General features: G+C 42.6%; 1 protein-coding gene across 1 annotated transcript in view; it reads left to right on the top strand.

Moving 5' to 3' along the window:
- The window catches only part of LOC122814265 (complement factor H-like), a 196,019-nt gene that overhangs the window by 72,579 nt on the left and 103,247 nt on the right, over positions 1-20,193 (top strand). Inside the window, exon 2 of the mRNA XM_044086859.1 lies at positions 2,319-2,495. Coding sequence (XP_043942794.1) covers positions 2,319-2,495 — 177 coding nt within the window. The remainder of the gene's footprint in view (positions 1-2,318; positions 2,496-20,193) is intronic.

Raw genomic sequence — 20,193 nt, 5'->3', positions numbered from 1 at the left:
TGTATCTGCATACGTGTGTGTGTGTGTGTGTGTGTGTGTGTGTGTGTGTGTGTGTGTGTGTGTGTGTGTGTGTGTGTGTGTGTGTGTGTGTGTGTGTGTGTGTGTGTGTGTGTGTGTGTGTGTGTGTGTGTGTGTCTCTCTCTCTCTCTCTCTCTCTCTCTCTCTTTATGTGGACATTTCTATAGGTATGAATGTTTTGGTATATTGGCAGGTTAGTAAAACTTTATTGCCAGTGCCTGCAGTATTTGCCTACATGTATGTATGCATTCAGGAAAGTTCTTCCATGGATCCTTTTTGCTCTCTCCTTCCTCATTTCTACATACATGTGGCCATGCACATTCAGCCTTCCTTCAGAGTCAACATCACCATCACCCTAGTCACTTGAGTTACCTTACTCATCACTCTGTATGGGGACATGGGGACATCCTTCAGATCCCCATGCAGTATTCCAACTACGGCCTGACCATTGATCAGTAATGTAGAAGAAATGCTTCCTTATCTTTGTAATGAATTCTTATGAGGATGACTTGTTCAATGGCACAGATGGATAAGGCCCTGAAAGTGACACAGATGACCTGGGATCAACTAGAAACCCAGGTAATAGAAGAGCCAACAAAAGAAGGTGGGAGTGAGTGGCTGATGATGCCTCTCCTACCCTAAGAGAAGGGAGGATGTCTGGACCAGCATTACCAGAACCACCTGGAGATAAAGATGCATAGCATGCAACATAAAGGCCATAGACCTGCGCTTGACTCTGCCAGATATTACTAATAAGGTAGCCTTCAATGAGCATGGCAGGTCCTTCTGTGTATGAATGCATGAGCACTTCAAGTCTTGTTCGTGAGGAGGTCTTTACTGAACATGTGCAGCAGTAATAGCAGCATCAGCATGCACAAAAAAGACGGCATAGTAGGTTCTCTGTTTGTGAATGTAATCAGTATCAAAGAAGTAGTTAGCACCATAAAGAGAAAAATCTCCTAATGATTTCCCTTCGGTGTTTGACCGTTGAGTGGTAAGCAGGTCTAACAAATGGCATTGCTATAATGTGAAGATGGGGGCTTAATGTTCAACAAGTAAAGTGTAGAAAAAGTCAAAGAAGACCTTAAAAAAACTTCCACTGAGAATGCATCTTTGAATCCTTGAGATGCTGGATTTTCACTTTGCACTTTGCTCTTGTGGTTACCTGGAGCTACTCTCTTTACACTTAGATTTCTTGCCTGCTCCATCTCCTTAAGTCACACAATGCCCTCATGAAAAAAAGCTGCCATGAAAGATGTTCTCCTAACCTAGTGGTTCTATTGACCAAGGAGTGACAATCTGCCTTTGTCTGCGTTAGTGATCCTATTCTGTATGTCTTTTTCTCTGCCCAAGGCAAAGATGTTAAGGAATAACTGTAAACCCATCCAGTGCATGACACTAATCATCATATTTTCCTCTTATAGCGTCCCTCTTCACCAACACCCTTTGTATCTTTCTGTCCATACACCCTCCTACCTACTTTCCTGATTCCAGTCCTTCCTACTTATTCAACAGCCTTTCCTGTGGCAGAGTATTGACAGCTTTTATAAACCCATGGTAGACTACATTGGTTGTGCTGTTCTTTTCCAGTCTCATTGTAAATGAATTATAAAACTGAATTACATCAGACTGGAAGGACGTTTTGGTTATGAAGCCATGTTGAAGCACATCATGAAGATCCTTGCCATTCAGAAATACCATCAGACTCACTCTCAAAATCGTTTCCATTTCTATCAGTGGTGCTGAGATCAGACTTACACTCTAGCAATTCTAGGTTGAATTTGTACCCCACATACATGGATGAGCACTCTTCTAGCTTTTCTCTAATCATATGCTATCTCTTCAAAATCCCTATGTCTGTGAGTCTGCCAGAACTGTTTCTGAGTTTCTAAGCATTTTGAGGGCAACCCATCTGCTTTATACACCATGCCATGTTTTCAGCTGTCTCATTCAAGATGTAATGTCCATCTTTTCACTTTGTTCACTCTCTGATGCCTCCAAATTAGGATTCTCCAGTCTTGTTCTTTCATGAAACCAAATACTGTAAAGTCAGTCAGGCATTCATTTTGCTCTCTAATGTCTGTTATGTCTCTACTTTCACTGGTTATTTTCACACAGATCTCTAGCCACCTTTTTAATCATTTCTTAACTAAAATGACTTAGTTAATACATTTACCTTCATTTTTGTAGCAATAAATACTGAAGATTAACACAAATCAAAATTAATTGAGAGTTATGTTACATGGAAACCAAACAAAATTACACTTTAGTAATAAGTAATTTAATCTGCTTATTTTCAGACTGCCTTTCACCTCCAAATACAGTAGCTGAAGAACTGGCAGAAGAAAGGAAGGAATCTTACCCTCATTATAGTGTACTGAAATACAACTGTCGACCTGGATACATGAAAGAAGGGAACATTTACTACATGTGTGAAAATGGAACATGGAAAAGGCTTAATAATGTGGTGTGCAGAAGTAAGTGCTTCATATAAGAAATGAGAGCATTCCGATTTTCACCTGTAAAGGAATGAGAAAACAAGCAAAACACATTTGTTCTTAATATGTAGAATAACAGTCAAACCAGCTTGTCTCACAGAATTAATAATCTACTGGAATGCAAAGTTAAATGCGATATATGCCCCCAGATTCAGTAATCTTTGACCATTTAGGAGCAGCACGGCAGCGCACCAGGCATATTAATGAAAGCACTCTGCCTGAGCTCCTAAATGGACACGGAGCATGGATTAGTGCAGAGGGCGTGTTTGAGAGCAGAGCTCTCACAATATACACGCCCCTGCAGTCAAGAACTGCAGTTTAGCTAGTACAATGAGTGAGACTGCTCATAGGGGTTTGCATACCCCCAGCAACACCCCCCAAGTTGATAAGAGCAATATTTAAACATCATAATATAAACAGTTTATTTATTTTATCAAACAGATAAAATTTAACCATAGATGTGCTGGTTTGCCCATTGTTTAGCTATGTATACTGTAGCTTAAATGGCACAAGAAGATAAATATCAAGATTTATGCAAAAGAAGCAGTACTGCAATAGTGCAGTGGTCAGAGTATTCACCTAACGAGCAGTCATTCCCAGCTCGAGTCTCACTCCAGTACATTTCATTTTACATGTCAAATAACATCATGAACAATATTATTTGTTGCATAACCTACTAAATAACATATATTTGTGTACTGGAGTACTGCATTAAATGAAGATGTGAGTTGTCATTGTAATAATGTTGTAAAATCCATAGATAAATACAAGTTCCCCATACAGTATATGTACACATGAATCAGGGATACAAACCAAAGGTATAATGTGTAATAAATGATAAATCCATAGAGTGTCCAAATCCACCACCTTCCAAAGAACCATTTTACATTTCTGTCTAAATTAGTGCAGGGGTAAGCAGGAGTAAACACTATTAAGCAATAGTAAGTGGGAGTAAGCATATTTAAGCATTAGTAAGTGGGTTTAAGCCTGTTTGCATGAGGGTAAGCAATGCACACATAAGTTAAGCAATATTGAAGCTAACTCTCTGTAAGCATATTTACTCGGGAGTTAGCACTACTTACCATCGTGCAAACCCACGCAAACCTGCTTACAATTGCTTAAAAGTACCTAAAGCACCCTGTATGCAACCACCACTGTTCTGCCCAGCAACAAAATAAACAGCCCTTGCAGGTCTTGAACTCAGGACCCTGTACACTACAGTCACAGTAGTTAACCAGTAAGCCATCACAGTAGTACATAAGAGTGAGGTATCCCCAAACAGATCCTCACTATAGCAAAATCAGAAATTACATGTGAAAGGAATGTATATACAGTTTTATGTTGTATAACCTACTACATAACATAAATATGTGAACTGGAGTACTGCATTAAGTCAAGATGTGAGGTGTCATTGTAATAAAGTATTGAAATCCCCAACAGCACCCCAATAATATTCAAAAATGTACACATTGATTGGTCAGCATGCACGTTGTAAATCAGAGTTATAGTAATGGAAAAAGGTCCGGTCGCCCGGACTTTTTCCATTACTATAACTCTTTTTTACAGCAATGGAGAACACAAGATCTCCGTTGCTTCACACTGTCTCGCTATGTTAAATGAGTTTAACATAGAGAGACAGCTTTAAAAAAAACAACGGAGATTCTCTGTTGATTTTTTAAAGCTGTCTTGCTATGTTAAACTCTTTTAACATAGCGAGACAGTTTGTAAAAAGCAATGGAGATCTTGCTTTCTCTGTTGCTTTTTTCAAAACTGTCTCGCTATGTTAAATGGGGTTAACATAGCGAGACAGCTTTATAAAAAGCAACAGAGATTCTCCGTAGCTTTTTTAAAGCTGTCTCACTATGTTAAACCCATTTAACATAGCGAAACAGTTTGTAAAAAGCAACGGAGATCTTGCTTTCTCCGTTGCTTTTGCCCACAGCTTTGCCCTCATGACCAAACCACACCAACCGTGAGTAAATTCAGCATTAACCACACCCAGGCATAGGTTATTGCTATAATAAACACAAGGACCCCATACCATGTACATACACATAAATCATGGATACCAAACACATATATAACATGCAATGAATAATAAAGCAATGCCAAACAGCAAATAGTATGCAAATTAAAAATTAAGCAATGCTAAACTTTGCACATGCCTGCTTACTAGGTGTAAGCAATGTGTAGGCCAGCTAAATCAGTTTGCCTATTGGTATACCCCTTTAAGCTATGCCAACCTTAGTTAAGCAGGTTTGCCCATAGCTTATCATTTTCAAAACCATCCAATCACAGCCAAAGTGGGGAAAATCGGCCCTATTTAAACCCAACAGGCAGGAATACATATCATAACTGGTTGCAGTTTCCTCCTGTAGGCACTATTACTGGTCTGGGAGAAGGAGTGCACTTTTGAGCACAGTGCTGGGGCATCCAGGAGTCCAAAGTCATAGCAGGACTTCTTGTTAAAGAACATAACCAGAGACTACTGCAGGGCCAGTACCAGGGTTCCCAATATAAAGCAGAAGCCTGGGACCATCTAGCCCATGACCTCACCAGTACCACTGGCATACCTTGAACTGGTGAGCAGGTCAGGCTTCACTATGCCAACCTGAAGCAAAGAAAGAGGGAGCTCTTGGATTAGAGGATCCAAGAGGCTAGGTAGATGGGGGATGTCCCAGTCATGTTTAAGTATTAGTCCACTACCTGTTTAATAATTGCCAGCTCATGTATATTATGGATAGGTATGGCTAAATATTCCTCTTATATCATTGGCAGTGGCAGACAAGTGGACTGTGAACTGGGAAGCCCATGCCTGTAGATTGCAGAGGTTGTTTTGCGAGGCAGGTTAGTGATACTCTTGAATGTACTGTCCTAAGAAATAAATCTAAAAGTAATAAAAAGTTAATTGCCAGTATAAAACCTGTATTGTTTAAGGCATGTACTGAATACACCAGATAATATGGTAGGAAGAGTATCATATAGATTGTATGTAAATAAAAGGTCAACAGCCTGACAATAAAGGTCTAACTGCTGGACTGCCTGTGTTTACTCCGGTATCATATGGTAATGTAGTGTTGCAATCTCTTAATAGCACTGTTGTATTAAGCATTGTTACCCACACTGTGCTACATAAATAAAATGTGTCGGAATGCCTGTATATGACTGTTGTAATCACAAGAGGTCATATTGGACAACTGAGAGAGACATTAACAGAAAACAGTGAAAAGATAGACAACATAATCTAAATAGCACACTCAACTGAGATGTGAACTGTAGCATTTTTAGCACACACAGCCATGGTTCAAATCCTGGGAGTCGTAGTAGGTCTCTCTACAGGTAGCCTATGCATAACAGAAGAGGTCTCCCAAAGGCATGCATTGCAATGTGTACTGGTGTACCAAGACCACGTTGGAAATCTACAGACAGTATCATGAACGAAACATGTGCTGCACAACCAACACTTCACCCCACCTCAGGCCCACCATCCCCATCTGTACCATGCTGGTGCCAGTGTACACCTGTATGTTTGCCATTCATTAGCTGGGACTAGGCTGTCACATGTGGTGTTCAGTGTTTGGGTCACTGCAAACTGACATGCATGTGTAGGCCATAGTTGTCAAGTATCTGCAAAAAGGCTAAAGGTGGGGAGGGGGTGTTATCATGACACAACGGTGCACTGCAGCAGGGAACCAAAGGATGCTATGAATGGCTGCATCTGCACACAGTCAGGGTCAGGAACTGTGGCAGACATAACCCTGACTCCACATCAATAGTGATGGCAGTGTGTGATATCCAAGGGATGTGCACATGAGTTGACCTTGCAATCATGCAGAGTTGGGGGACGTGTAGGGCAGACTTACCATATTCTGGCAAATGCAGATGGCCCATGTTAGCATACCCCTGCCAGGAATAGTAGCTTCTGTAGTACACATAACAGTAGGTGCAACAAACCATCATGATAAGGGTGTGCACACATATGCACCCATGAAGTGTATGCATCTCAATCAGCATCAGCACAACTAACACATTTGTTTGACACTGCATTTGATCATACAGGACATATGTCACATATCAGGCTTGTGTAATGTTAACATATGCAGTAATGTGGTCCCATGGCATATCAAGGAAGAGGGCATCATATCAATAAGGGTGTGTACACACCCCATAGCTACAGTATGGGTTGACAGTTGTCAGCGTAATTGTAACATATTGCTCATACATGCACTGCTGATGATGACATCTGTAAATCAGACAGCATGAATTCACAAATGACATCTGTCCACATATCATCCCAGGTATGTGTCAGACAAACACATAGGGGCTGTAAGCAGCAGAACAGACATAACTGGCACAGTAATACACATTCAGCAATGGTGTGTACACCTGGAGGTATGGTGCACAGTACATGGCAGCATGCTGAACAGATGCACAGCAATACTGTGTAAATGAGTTCAGTGTTTTCCAGGGGAAGGGGTATCATCTACTAACACAGCCCATGCACCACACACATGTATACTGTTGCTAGCATGGACTGACTATAGCTGCACTGGATGTTGTTGAGTACCATATGCTATGCATGTTGACAGATGGGTAATGGGAGATCTGTGTGTAATATCTTCGTGCAACCTCACCTGCAAGTGTGTGTGTGTGTGGGGGGGATGGATGTGTAATCTGCTGGAGTGGAGGGGGTTGAATGTAGGATGTGTGTGTACATGTATGCACATGTGTGAATGCGGGGTTGTTCATACGTCTTGACTTCCCTTTGGAATTGTGCAGTACATGGACATGGACATGGACTGACTCATGAGACACCAGCAATACTTGTCTGATATGTAACCTCAGGACAGCTGATAGTATAATAAGGTCTGTAGTATGGAACATGCATTGGGGGGGAAACTAGACACCAGGTTTACTGTTAAAACTGCAATCAGCAGACAGGTGGAAGAATACCCACATATGCAGCACTACAGATGCATTGGGGAATTACTAGACAACACCAGTGAGTGTAACCAAATATTACTGTTGTCCACATAATAAGTTAATAGTGCAACAGATCTTGCATCTACTGAGCAATAACTATGTATGACACTCCAGTGAGTGACATTATTGAGTGACTGTAGTAGCCCCTAACATATGGTGGCCATGTTCACAGTGTCTGGACAAACCCAAGGTGAACACTGGATGACAGCGGTGACTCCTTGAAAAAACGACTCCAATCAAGTCAAAAAGGTAATGGAGTAACAAGTCATGTTTTGTGGTCACTTGTCTAGCCAATTATAAGAATGATACATTAATGATTGGTATTAATGAGTGTTGGTTTCCAAGTGTAATGCAGGATAGGGAATTTAAGAGAATAAACCTGGGACTGTCTGTAAACTCAGGGAAAGGTAGGTGTTATGGTGGAATGTCAGGGTGTGTGTGTGTGTGTGTGTGTGTGTGTGTGTGTGTGTGTGTGTGTGTGTGTGTGTGTGTGTGTGTGTGTATGTGTGTACTGTTAAGCAATGATGTACAGGTCTTAAAGTTCATTTTTTTTAATTTCTCCTCACAGGTGGTGGGGTGGGTCAGGGACCCTCCTGCATGCAATCTGATGTTGGTGTCCATACAGACACTGAAAATGATGATAGGTATGTTAAGGCACAGGCAGGGTTGTCAGAGGTAGAAACTGCACCATCATTTGACATCCCCCTGTTATCCACCCCATCCCCGCACACAGTCCCATTGCCTATAGATATCCCATCACCAGTGGCCATAACAGAGGGACAGTTGGCTGCTGGTGGAAATGCATAGGACAGTGTGGTATCTATAGCTGCTTTGTCGGGACACAGCAGCAATAGCCGGATTTCTGGCAGGGTACTACATAGGCTGATGTACAGGGGTGCTCCTGGGAAGGCTGCTGGTCACCATGTCCTTGGCAGAAGTGCCACATCTGGTACCACCAAATGCATGTTTCAGGCTGTCATGGAGGTGCAGGCATGTATGGAACGGTACACCAGACAGGGTCTGAGGCTGCAGAGGTCTGCTTTTTCAGCTGTAAGTGACATCATCCGTGATCTTACAGGTGCCATCCATTATTATACAGAGGTCATGGATAGATGGTGGGGTGAGATGGTGGGCCTCCTCAACCATGGATTGTCCGTGCTAGTGCATGTGGTGGGACTGGTACGACGGCCACATGGGCATAGGCCAGCAGCACCAGCATCTGGTGGTTGACATGGACATGCAAGGACAACAAGCTGCTTCTGTAGTGGCAGTGCCAGCTCCAACACTGCAGGGTGGGCACTGTCCACACCACAGCAGGCCACATGCATGTGACCCTGGCCAGTCCCAGGATGGACCTGGTTCCAGCGGACATATGTCATCATCAAGGGAGAGTAACATATCGAGGCTTGTACCTGGACATGCCTGTGGAACCCCTGGCAGGCACACTTCTCATGTCTGTGGCCAGAGGCAGTGAACTGCACACCCTGCCAGGTATGGTCTTCAGCTGTCCATCAAACACCTGTATAGGGTAGCCACATGGCAGAACTGTGTGCATGCATACCTACACACAATATAAACACACCTAGGACAACTCCATACCCACACACACCACATCACCACGGCCATATCATTAACTTACACCCCTCACTCACACACATGGTGTCAAACATATGGCCCACATTAGGTCTCTGGCAAACCAACAACACACCCTGTGCATATGATGGTACCTGTGCCACATCCCTGTCATTCATAACATCGATGCAGGGACAGGATAATATGGTACTGATGCACACGGTGTCTGTACTACAGTGTACCAATGTACTGCTGTGTAACATGTTGTCAGCAGTAATGTTTAATGCTTACATGTCAGGTAGTGTAGCTGTCCAGCCATGATGCATTATAGCTGTTAGTAACACTGAGTGATTGTGGTTTCCATAATGTTATCCATTTGTGTTGTAGGTGTCCATGTGTCAGCAGGATGATGGTCTGCTGTCATATCTCACAAGGGGTATGGCACTGTGGTGACACCACGATTGTGCCATAACCTGGGTATAGTTGAACACATGTCACAGGTATGCATAACAGTTACTGCCTGTGCCAAATGGACAGATGACCCCCTGGGACATGTATATTCAGTGACTTGAAGTAGATCCCTCCGCATACACGCACACTCTTACTTGGCAACACTGGGACAAGACTGGAAATAGACCCCTACCTAGGTATGTAGTGCTACTGATGTGTGTGGCTTTAATTGCACACACCATGCAGAGTTTAGGATGAAGTGTGTTCCAGGTTACATGTTACATGCAGAACATCCCAGGCATGTACAGTATGGTAATGGGGGATGTAATGGTTTGTATATGGACAATACATAGTATGACATACCATCATATACACATTAACAGACACATATCAGTTAGACACACGTCCAAGAGACCAGGCCTATCATGCTAACTACCTTATCAGTGTATTCAATGCGTTACAGGTAGGCTGCACATGGCACATGCATAACTGGGCTGAATAGTGTTATCTGTTACCTGTATGGTTGATGGTGACAGTGGTCACCATACCGTGGTATATGGGACATGTACCGAGGGTACCATGGTGTAATGACACTTTACCCAGCACCCACACCCCACTGTGGATATTGTACACACTGGAACCCATAATGACACTCTGACATACCCACCATCATATATTGACCAGGACTGCAATACAACCCCTTGTCCATCCCAAGAGTGCTACTACAGGGATATGCATCTAATGCACATGCCACAGGCATAGTAGGGTGATGCATTGTCATGCCTCTCCTATGGGCAGCAACATCACTAACCCTAATACTGTGTGGCAATATGTATTGTAATAGGAGTATCTGGCCTCGGAATGCTGTGCCCTACATATATGCACACATGCACACATACACACACTTGCCAGAACTCAGTGGGTATCCCATGCCTATCAACCGATTTGTACAACAATGTTGTGCTGGTACTGCAAGGCCCAGGTAGCCCTTAGGGAGAGGAGTGTAACAAGGTACATGCAATGTCCAGTACACCAGCATCCAAATCTAACTATGGCAATGGGTTCCACAGTGGGTGTGAATTACCTCAGGGTATTCCCAACTACAGGTGTACTAACACACAGACACTGATATCTTCAGTAATGCACATACACATTTGTCAGTACTGGGGTGCATCGGTGCAGGTGTTCATAGGTGTGTACCTGGCTATTGTCCATGGAGAGATGGGAAGTGTAGTGGATGTGTGTACAGTGGTATCATGCCACCTGCCATGTGCCAGCAGGTCATCTATCTACAGACACCACTGTGGTGACCCTCAGGGTGACAGTGACATGCATCAGCCAATCCTCTGGGTGCCTCCTGCAAATGGATGGTGAGGTGCTCCAGTTGACATGTATGCAACACGTATTACATAACATGGTTAGTGTCTGTCTTGGAGACCTGTACATAAGCATGTTCTGTTGACTGTGGTAGTGTAGTGGAGGTATCCATGGCATGTAGTGCATACAGGGTGTTGTGTTCTATCTGTGCCAGTTATAACACAGCTGGGCAGGTATGACAGTGTCAGTCAAGAATAGATTGCCTGTACATATCCAAGATGGATACCTGACATCTACATATCTGTACAGGGACTGACAAACATCAGCTCACCAACTAGCTATGCAGTAGGACAAATGTGTTGACAGATAGATGTCTGAAACTGATAGGTATGCCATTACTACATGATGGCAGCCCTCACTGACATGTGCTATACAGACAGTAGTCTGCAGTTATTTTCCACATGTCAGATCATTATCCAGTAGGAAATATATAATGTGACACAGCTCACACACCAGGAACATGACAGTGAGGAATCAGAGTCCATCTATGCATGCCGGGGTGTTTGTTTCCAGTACTGCAATTAGCAATCTACTCTTGTATGGGAAAGCACTGTCAACAGTAATAATGTCATGATACACTACATGCCAGTGTGACTGCACATAACCTGGTATACTACCCTTGTATGTAACACGTTCACATGGATAAGAGTGTTGTACAGGTTATATATATGCAAGTGTCCCAGACAGGAGACTCACACCCCTTGCTACTGTAATGACAGCACATAGACACATGTTATGTACATGGCATTATATACATACTTATTACAGATGTCATTACCCTGCTACTTTATCAGACTGGGATGTGAGCACTGGTTACCAGGGCTGAGCCATGCTTAGCAGGTGTCAGCATTGCTGCAATATAACAGGTAAGCACATTTGCGCACTGCTAAGCGAAGCCAACATGGTGTAAGCACCCGTACGTTTAACCATACCTTAACACCGCTAAGCTTCACACAAACCCGCGCAAATGTGATTAAAGCTGCTCAAAATTGCCTTAACCACTCTGTATCCAGCAGCCCTTGTTCTGCCCAGCAACAAAATAAACAGCCCGTGAACCCAGGACCCTGTACACTATAGACACAGCAGTTAACCACTACGCCATGACAGCTGTGAAGACAGTTGTTGTTTTTCCAATACATCTGTCAGTAGACATATTGAATAGCATTGAATAATTGCTGACTTCTGCAATTGTATAGTACTTGTTAGTGATATTACTGTTGCATCACATATTTTGTTATATCTAAATATACACATATGAGATGCATACAATGTGATACATCTGGGAAGGTATGCACAACAATGTTTACATATGACAAGGATATGGATATAGACATATACATATATAGATATATGTCTACATGTACATACACATATATATTCATATATGTGTATTTATACACATCTGTATAGTACATCATATATATGTCTATATATAGATCTCTCTCCCTCTGTCTCTGTCTATATATATATATATGTATATATATATATATATATATATATATATATATATATAATATATATATATATATATATATATATATATATATATATATATATATATATATATATAGGCCTGCTTTGAAACATATAAAACCCATAATATCTAATTTCATAACAGTGAGACCAGAACATCTAAAACCCAAAACATCTAAAACCCATAACATCGAATTTCATAACATCTAACACTGCAAATCACAAGAAAATAACATTCCCTCCACATATAATGACACCAAACTGCCAAACAGACTTTTTACTATGTTTCTGTAGGGGGAAAATCCCCCCCTGCACCACACACCCCCCTGTAAATTAAATATACTATATCCAAGATCGTACTCCAGTGGGGAAAAGTTAATTTCCTAACCCAACTGTATCAAGCCCCCCTGCAGAAACAGACTAAAAAGTGTGTTTGGTAGTTTGATGTCATTATATGTCATAATATGTGGAGGGGATGTTATTTTCATGTGATTTGTACTGTTAGATGTTATGAAATTCAGTGTTATGGGTTTTAGATATTTTGGGCTTTAGTTGTTCTGGTCTCAGTGTTATGATATTAGATGTTATGGGTTTTAGATGTTTTGAAGGGGACCTAAATATATATGTATGTAAATCATATATGTATATATATCTATTTATGTCGATATATATGTAGATATCTATAACTATATGTGCATATACATCTATATATCTGTATATGTGTAGACATATATAACTGCCAATATGTGTATATATGTGTATGTATATATATATATATATATATATATATATAGATATATATATATATATATATATATATATATATATATATATATATGTGTGTGTGTGTGTATATATATATATATGTGTGTGTACACACACACACACACATATATATATATATATATATATATATATATATATATATATATATATATACAGATATATATATATATATATATATATATATATATATATATATATACATGAATATATGTTTACCATATGTCCAGAACATGGAGTGGAGTCATCCCTCAGCACCAATAGTCTCAACCTCTTAGTGCAAGGGAATGTCATGTATATGCATGTCGACTGTTGCTACTGTAACAGGGGGTTGTTCTAACAGACATGTTGCGTGTGGGAGGTCACATCTGCTTTTGACCTGTACACGATCAGTTACTGACAGACATCCTAAGGGCATCATAGTACAGTACCACTGATAGCACAGTAATGATCCTGTGGACTACAGCAGAGATATGACCAATATATGTGGGCAGTCTGGCACACTCTGGTCAGTTTAGAGGTATACACAGATCCCCTTAGTGCGAGACATGTGGACCAAGCCTAACAATGTGGATGTTAATGCCATGTATGTGCGTATATCACATAAATACTGGACTACATATGCCCACACAGTTTCTGCATTCACACACTCCTGTCTGTCCTGCCACATACCTGGTGGTGCAGAGGTCACATGGCCACATACTACCCAGTAGTTAGTGGCATACATATGTACAGAATCCCACAGCTTTGTCAGAATTATACAACAGTTATGGTGGCCCAGCAGCAGTACATCTTGCAAATATCTCGACATAACATCACACTGGGTAATTACACTAAGATGCTGTGCATGTAACAAAGCACCGTGCAAACTACAGGCAGACTGCCACAGCACTGGCCTACATTTTGTATAGGAGAATACACATGTACCTGCAAATATTGCAGGCTCTACAGGCATGTCACAGCACAGAGTAACAGACACCTGTGTGAAAGTGCATACCCACAACCAATGTGAACACAGAAACAGCCACATATGGTACGCAAGCTTAATATTACACTATATGGTCTGTCTGATCAACACATCCTCATATGTGCCATTCACAAACTAACCCTACATATACTGGGTCATCACACACTGTGGTCCAATGCCTGTCTGTGGTATGGGACATGTGTGTGTTTGGCCCAACAAACAATTGAACAGATAGGGTACCATACACTGGAGCAGCATGTGACATTGGATAAAACAGGACCAAGAACAATGACATCTACCACAGTCTGTACACAGGCCAAGGTACATATTTGCAATACACATACTGTTGACAATAACCATAAGTACACAGTCTCCATTACTGTACACGCAACCACAGAATGCCCAGGTTATGTCCTCAGAAATAACCCCTACTATTCATAACATATCTAGCAGTCTAATATCTGACTGGCTTGCTATCAGGTATGATGGTAATAAATAATGGTGTACAGAACATATACCTCTTATTTCATGACATATGTACAAAGATTGACAGACTTGTGGCTGGAGCCACAAACACTGGGCCAATATTGGCATGTTGCTGTGATATCCTCATACATTTACTGTTGTAACAGGGTCTGTTGTGACATATGTCCTCTGACAGATATGAAGTCAGTAACTCTTATGGCTACCACCATGTACTGACTGCAGTCTTCAGACTATGCTTCTGCAGTTCTAAGATAGGTGATCTGTGAGTAACACAAGAAACATAAGACTCCAAAAACTGGCCAGTCTGCAGATAACCCTACAGGTGGGTGTTTTCTCAAACACAACACTGACATGACAGGTATGAAATCATGTAGACCAGCCATATCCAATCAAACCCTGTTAAACCAACATTACTCCAAATGCAGAAGAGCACCACTTACATTCTGTAGTCATGTCTGGAACATCCCCTCCTGTTTGTTGGCCTGTCTCCACAGTGTATGTTGTTAGAGGTATATCCTACTACCATCTGTGATGCTGTTTGCCAAACACCAACATGAAGTCCTGCTCACAGTGAATGAAGAGGGCCAACACCCACATGATGTTCCTAGTTATAGGAGTATGTTTCCATGCAATTGGCTATGGGAATGTTACCACAGCTGTTCAACATGCAATCTGCTAGTGGGGGACTACAATTCATGCAGAGGCCATCAGCTGATCATGAGCACCCCTTACAAAATACAAGCCACTGCCTAAGCAAAGCAGGTGTACTTTTCCACATCCACCAGAGAGGGAGTGAGAGAGACAGACAGAGACAAAGTAAGACAGGGAGGGGGTGGGAGAGTAAAACTTGAGCATGTTTGTGTCACACACTTACCAGTACGGGGTTTCAAACCTCTGCCTGAGTATGTATTGCTATCACATGTCTATGCAGTTATTGCATGTGCCACAGAGTTGACATGTTAGGGAGCTGTCCAAAGGTATATTCGATGGTGAGTGACATCTGCAACAGTGATAAAGGAGGGATAAGGTAGTTGTAGTACACATGCCTGTCCACATGAACAGGTGTCAAGGTTGACACAGCCACACTCTCTCAGGGGACTCACACACATTATCACAGTTGGCAGGGTCAGGATTAGACTTCTTAACTAACTAGTTTGCCACAATACAATAATATGTAGGTATCACATGCACCACAGAGGTTATCAGGATGATATATGGGCATATGGTATGCCAAGGTGTCTGACATCAGAAAGCATGCTTCAGTAGGTCAATGGGAGGTGTACTGAGTGTGAATGGCATCCAAAGCATTATACTGCACACACACACAGACACAGGTTGCCAGTACTGACATGCATGGGCGCATTGCTTCATAGGTGCGTAGTGGTTGACTGTTTCAGAAGGCTGTGCAAGGCTAGGTAAAGGGTATACCCTGGCATCAGGCCATCTGACAATGGCCTGCAGTGTTTCTCATGGGTGTAGTGTCTGGACTGGCCCACATAGGTGGGCATTGTATTCACCATCCATCATCTGGGTTACTATTGTGGGTGCCCAGTGCTGTGCAATGCTTGCCATGTATGTGCTCTATAGTCCATGACATGGACAGTGTTTGGGATGTGCACACATTCCACATGCATGTTCTGTGACATGTGGAAGTGTACCTGGGGTGTCTGAGGCATGTTGTGTAGACAGACTGTTATCATCAGATGTGCCATTCCTGGCCTCATGTGGTGAGAACTGGCAATGGACACCAAGTTGACCCTGCACCAACACTGACAGCATGATACAGGTATTCCCTGGTGTCAGTGGCATCTGTCCATACAGGGCATGTGTATAAGGCATGATATGTCCTTTGTAGGTTACATTTGCTGGGTATACAGTTGTTGCAGGTGTCCAGTGGGAAACATAGTGAAGAAGCACTGTATGCAATGATATTCCTATTGTAGGGATGGGACAGGGTGCCATGCCCTCTGTAGTCCATTACAATCACACTATGGTTACTATCTGTGGGCAATTTGCAGGGAACTACCAACAAAGTGGTTATTGGCTAGCTGAGTGTGTCTGTGTATGTGACATGGGTGGACAGTGTTCTCTGGGTAATACAAGGGTTGCCTATATTGTTCACCAAGCCATGATGTCACATGTAGGGGTATGGATTGTCTACCTCAGCCTCTCTGCTGTTTGACATCTGTTATCCTTATAAGGTGGACATTGTGACATATAATAGGCCCGCCATATAAGAAATTTGCAAAACCCACTCCACAATGAGTCCAGTTGTTACACACTCAAAGCTACCTCCACACAGCATACGAATGAAACACACACACACACACACACACACACACACACACACACACACACACACACACACACACACACACACACACACACACACACACACACCAAGTCTCACAGTTACCATGTCTGGGATTAGAACTCCTACCTAACTAGTACATCACACTACAACATTATGCAGTTATAGCATATGCCATGGAGATTACTCGGCTAATCATTCCTCAAAGGTGTATTTCAAAGTGAATGACATCAGCAGGCTTGCCAAAGTAGGGAAATGGAGGTTGTAGTGACTGAATTGCCTCAAAAGCATTGATCCCTACACAGATAAACATACAAACCTTTACACTTGCCATGTCTGGGAGTAGAACTCCTACCTAACTAGTATATCACACTACAGTATTACGCAGTTATGGGATACGCCATGGAGATTACTGGGCTGTTTTTCCCAAAGTGAATGACATCAGCAACCTTGCCAAGGTTAACCAATGGGAAAGTGTAGTTCATAGGTTCATAGGTTGTTACTAGGCTATCGGCCTTAGGGTCTATACATGCCTAGACATGACAAGTCCCTGGCTATGTCTTCCCACAATATTTACTTTCCTGGAGCCCTGTCTAGCAGGGCAGATGACATGATCCTGGGGTCAATTTCCTATCTCCCATTCAATCGTCCAGGTTCCTTTTGAAGAGGGCCAAAGAGGTACTCTGCTTGACAAGCATGGGCAGACTATTCCAGAGTCTGGGGAGTCTCTGGGTCAGAAACACATCCCTCCAGCATGTATTGTTCATTGTGATGACAAGATTTGGATCCCTGGAGCATGTGGCTGTGAGGGTTTGAAATTCTTTAAGTGTAGCATGTCCAACAGCTGTGGGTTTGACATGGCATGGTATGTTAAGCAGAGATCACCTCTGAGAACAAAATATGTGACAGAGTATAGCTGGATGATTTTCAAATGGTCAGCATAGGGCATCTAGTTTAGGCCTGTGATTCATTTCATGAGGTATATCTGCAGCCTCTGTAGTTGTTGCAGATGTCCTGTGAGGTACATATGTAACAGGTCATTGTAGTCTGTACTGGGTCTACTGAGAGATGACTACAGTGGGACAGTGGCTTCCTTTTCCTGGATGTAAAGCCCTTAGTGGGAGGTGTGCCACATAAGTGGGTTTCCTGACTGTTGTGGTGATGTGGTTATCAAAGGTGAGACCACTGTCCACCTGTATCCCTAAGTCTGTTATCACACATTAGGTGTTTAGTGTACTACCACCTATGTGGTACTTTGCAGGTAAATGTCCCTTCCCAAAGGGGTTAACTATTTATTTCATGGCATTGATCTTGAGGCCATGGCTCAGGCACCAAGCATGTCTTTCAGTAAGTTCCTTCTGTAGAATATCCACATCATGTGGGGATTCAATATTGGCTCCCAGTCTGCAGTCATCTGCAACCTTTTATTTGCCAGAGTCCCTTACTGTTGGACTGTACTTCAGAGCAGTAGATGCTAAACAAGGGCGGTGCCAGGACTGAACCCTAAGGTACTCCAACTGTCACTTGTCTGGGGTTGGAGTTGGTGTCACCTACATTTACAGTGTGGGTTCTGTCAGTACAGACGTTGGCAGCCCATCAGGTGACATAGGGATTATTGGCCAGCTTGATACATTTATCTGTGATTCCAGACTGGGGGATGGTGTTGAAGGCCTTGGTGTGGTCTGGATAGGCTGTGTGAACCATCTTTCCCTCATCCACAGCTCTGGAGATGGATTCACAGTTGTCATTCAGGTTGAGGTGACATGATCGGCCCTTCTCAAACCCAACCTGGTTGGGGTCCAGTGTTTGCAGGCTGCCAATGTCTTTGTTTTAATTTCCATGATAATACATTCTATGGCCTTGCAGATCAGGCACATCATATTGCTGGGGCTGTAGTTCCCAGGATCCAAGGTGGATCACCTCTTGTGGACTGGGATAACTGTAGCTGCGTAACACACAGTGGGTAAGAAGCCTGAGGTGTGGCTTTGATTAGATATGGCATGTAGGTGAGGTGTCAGTTCAGTTTGTAGCTCATGTAGTACACAACCCATGATGCTGACTGGTCCCATAGCTGCTATTGTCATAGCTCTGGAGAGTGTGTTTTTTACCTATGTGGCCATTATTACTGGAATCTGGCAATCATTCCATGTTGGGAAGGGCCCTTTGGGGGGTGGGAGGGGGGGTGCAGTTGGCACTGAATTGATCTGCCAGGATATTAGCAATATCCCTGGGAGCAGTATATTTAATACCATCCTCTTGTAGCTCAGTGCAGATCTGAGCATTACCATTTAGATTCCTCACTTAACTATGGAATGGCTTGCAGTTATCTTTGACATCTTTGGCTATATTATGTTTGTAACTAGCTTTGATGGATGTTATGAGGGATCTCTGCTTCTTACTGTAGCTGTTAAGGGAGTATTTTGCATCCTGGAAATTCCCCCATTTCTGCAACAATTTCTTCCTTTTGTTGTGCAGCATGTTTATGGCAGGTGGCCACTATACTGACTTCCTTTTCTTGGTGGGGACCATCTTGCTTCTATATTGGATGGCAAGATTCATGCATGAGTTGATGTGCTTGTACAGTACCATAATGTATGATTCAGCAGTTATCCTTTCAGTTCCCATCTATGGATGTCATGACGTTAGTCACGTCTGACATGTGTAGCATGACATTGGCTTTGCAAATGTGTGTTACGGAGGTTTCCTTACTGGGGTGTGGGGGAGGGATGTTAATGTTAAGGGTGATTAGCTGATAGACAGACCTGACCACTGATGGGGTGACCATAGGTGTGAAGCATTGATTTCCCATGTTGGTAATGACCAGGTCTAGGATATTTGAGCCCCTGGTGGGACTATGGGTTACTTGATCCATGGCATTGGGAATTATGACTTCCAAGGACCATTGGGCACATGTGTTGGTACACAAGTAGTTTTCACAGTTAATGGTAGGGTAGTGTAAGTCACCCAGTATTCGGGTGTTTGCTTATATCATTATATTTCACAGTATGTTTCAAAAGATGTAGTGGGAATCATGGGGCATGGTGGGGATCTGTAGCAAGCTATACAGTTTGGAATGCAGTCTAACCTACTGTTAGTTGCATCTGGGTATTTCAGACACAGTCTGTTGGGCAAGCAGCCTGGTGGTGTGACTATCATTGGTGAATATGGACACTCCACCACCTTTATTGTTTTGGTGGCCAACATGTGTGGTGAGAGTTGTACCTGGTATTGCATGGGTGCTTTCTGGCGCCTTGGATCAAGTCTCTGTTACTGCA

This window comes from Protopterus annectens, chromosome 10.part0 (assembly GCF_019279795.1).
Source record: "Protopterus annectens isolate FY-2018-M chromosome 10.part0, PAN1.0, whole genome shotgun sequence".
In the NCBI taxonomy this organism is placed as follows: domain Eukaryota; kingdom Metazoa; phylum Chordata; order Ceratodontiformes; family Protopteridae; genus Protopterus; species Protopterus annectens.
The sequence above is the reverse complement of the archived record's forward strand: the minus strand, read 5'-3'. Positions and strand labels throughout refer to the sequence as shown.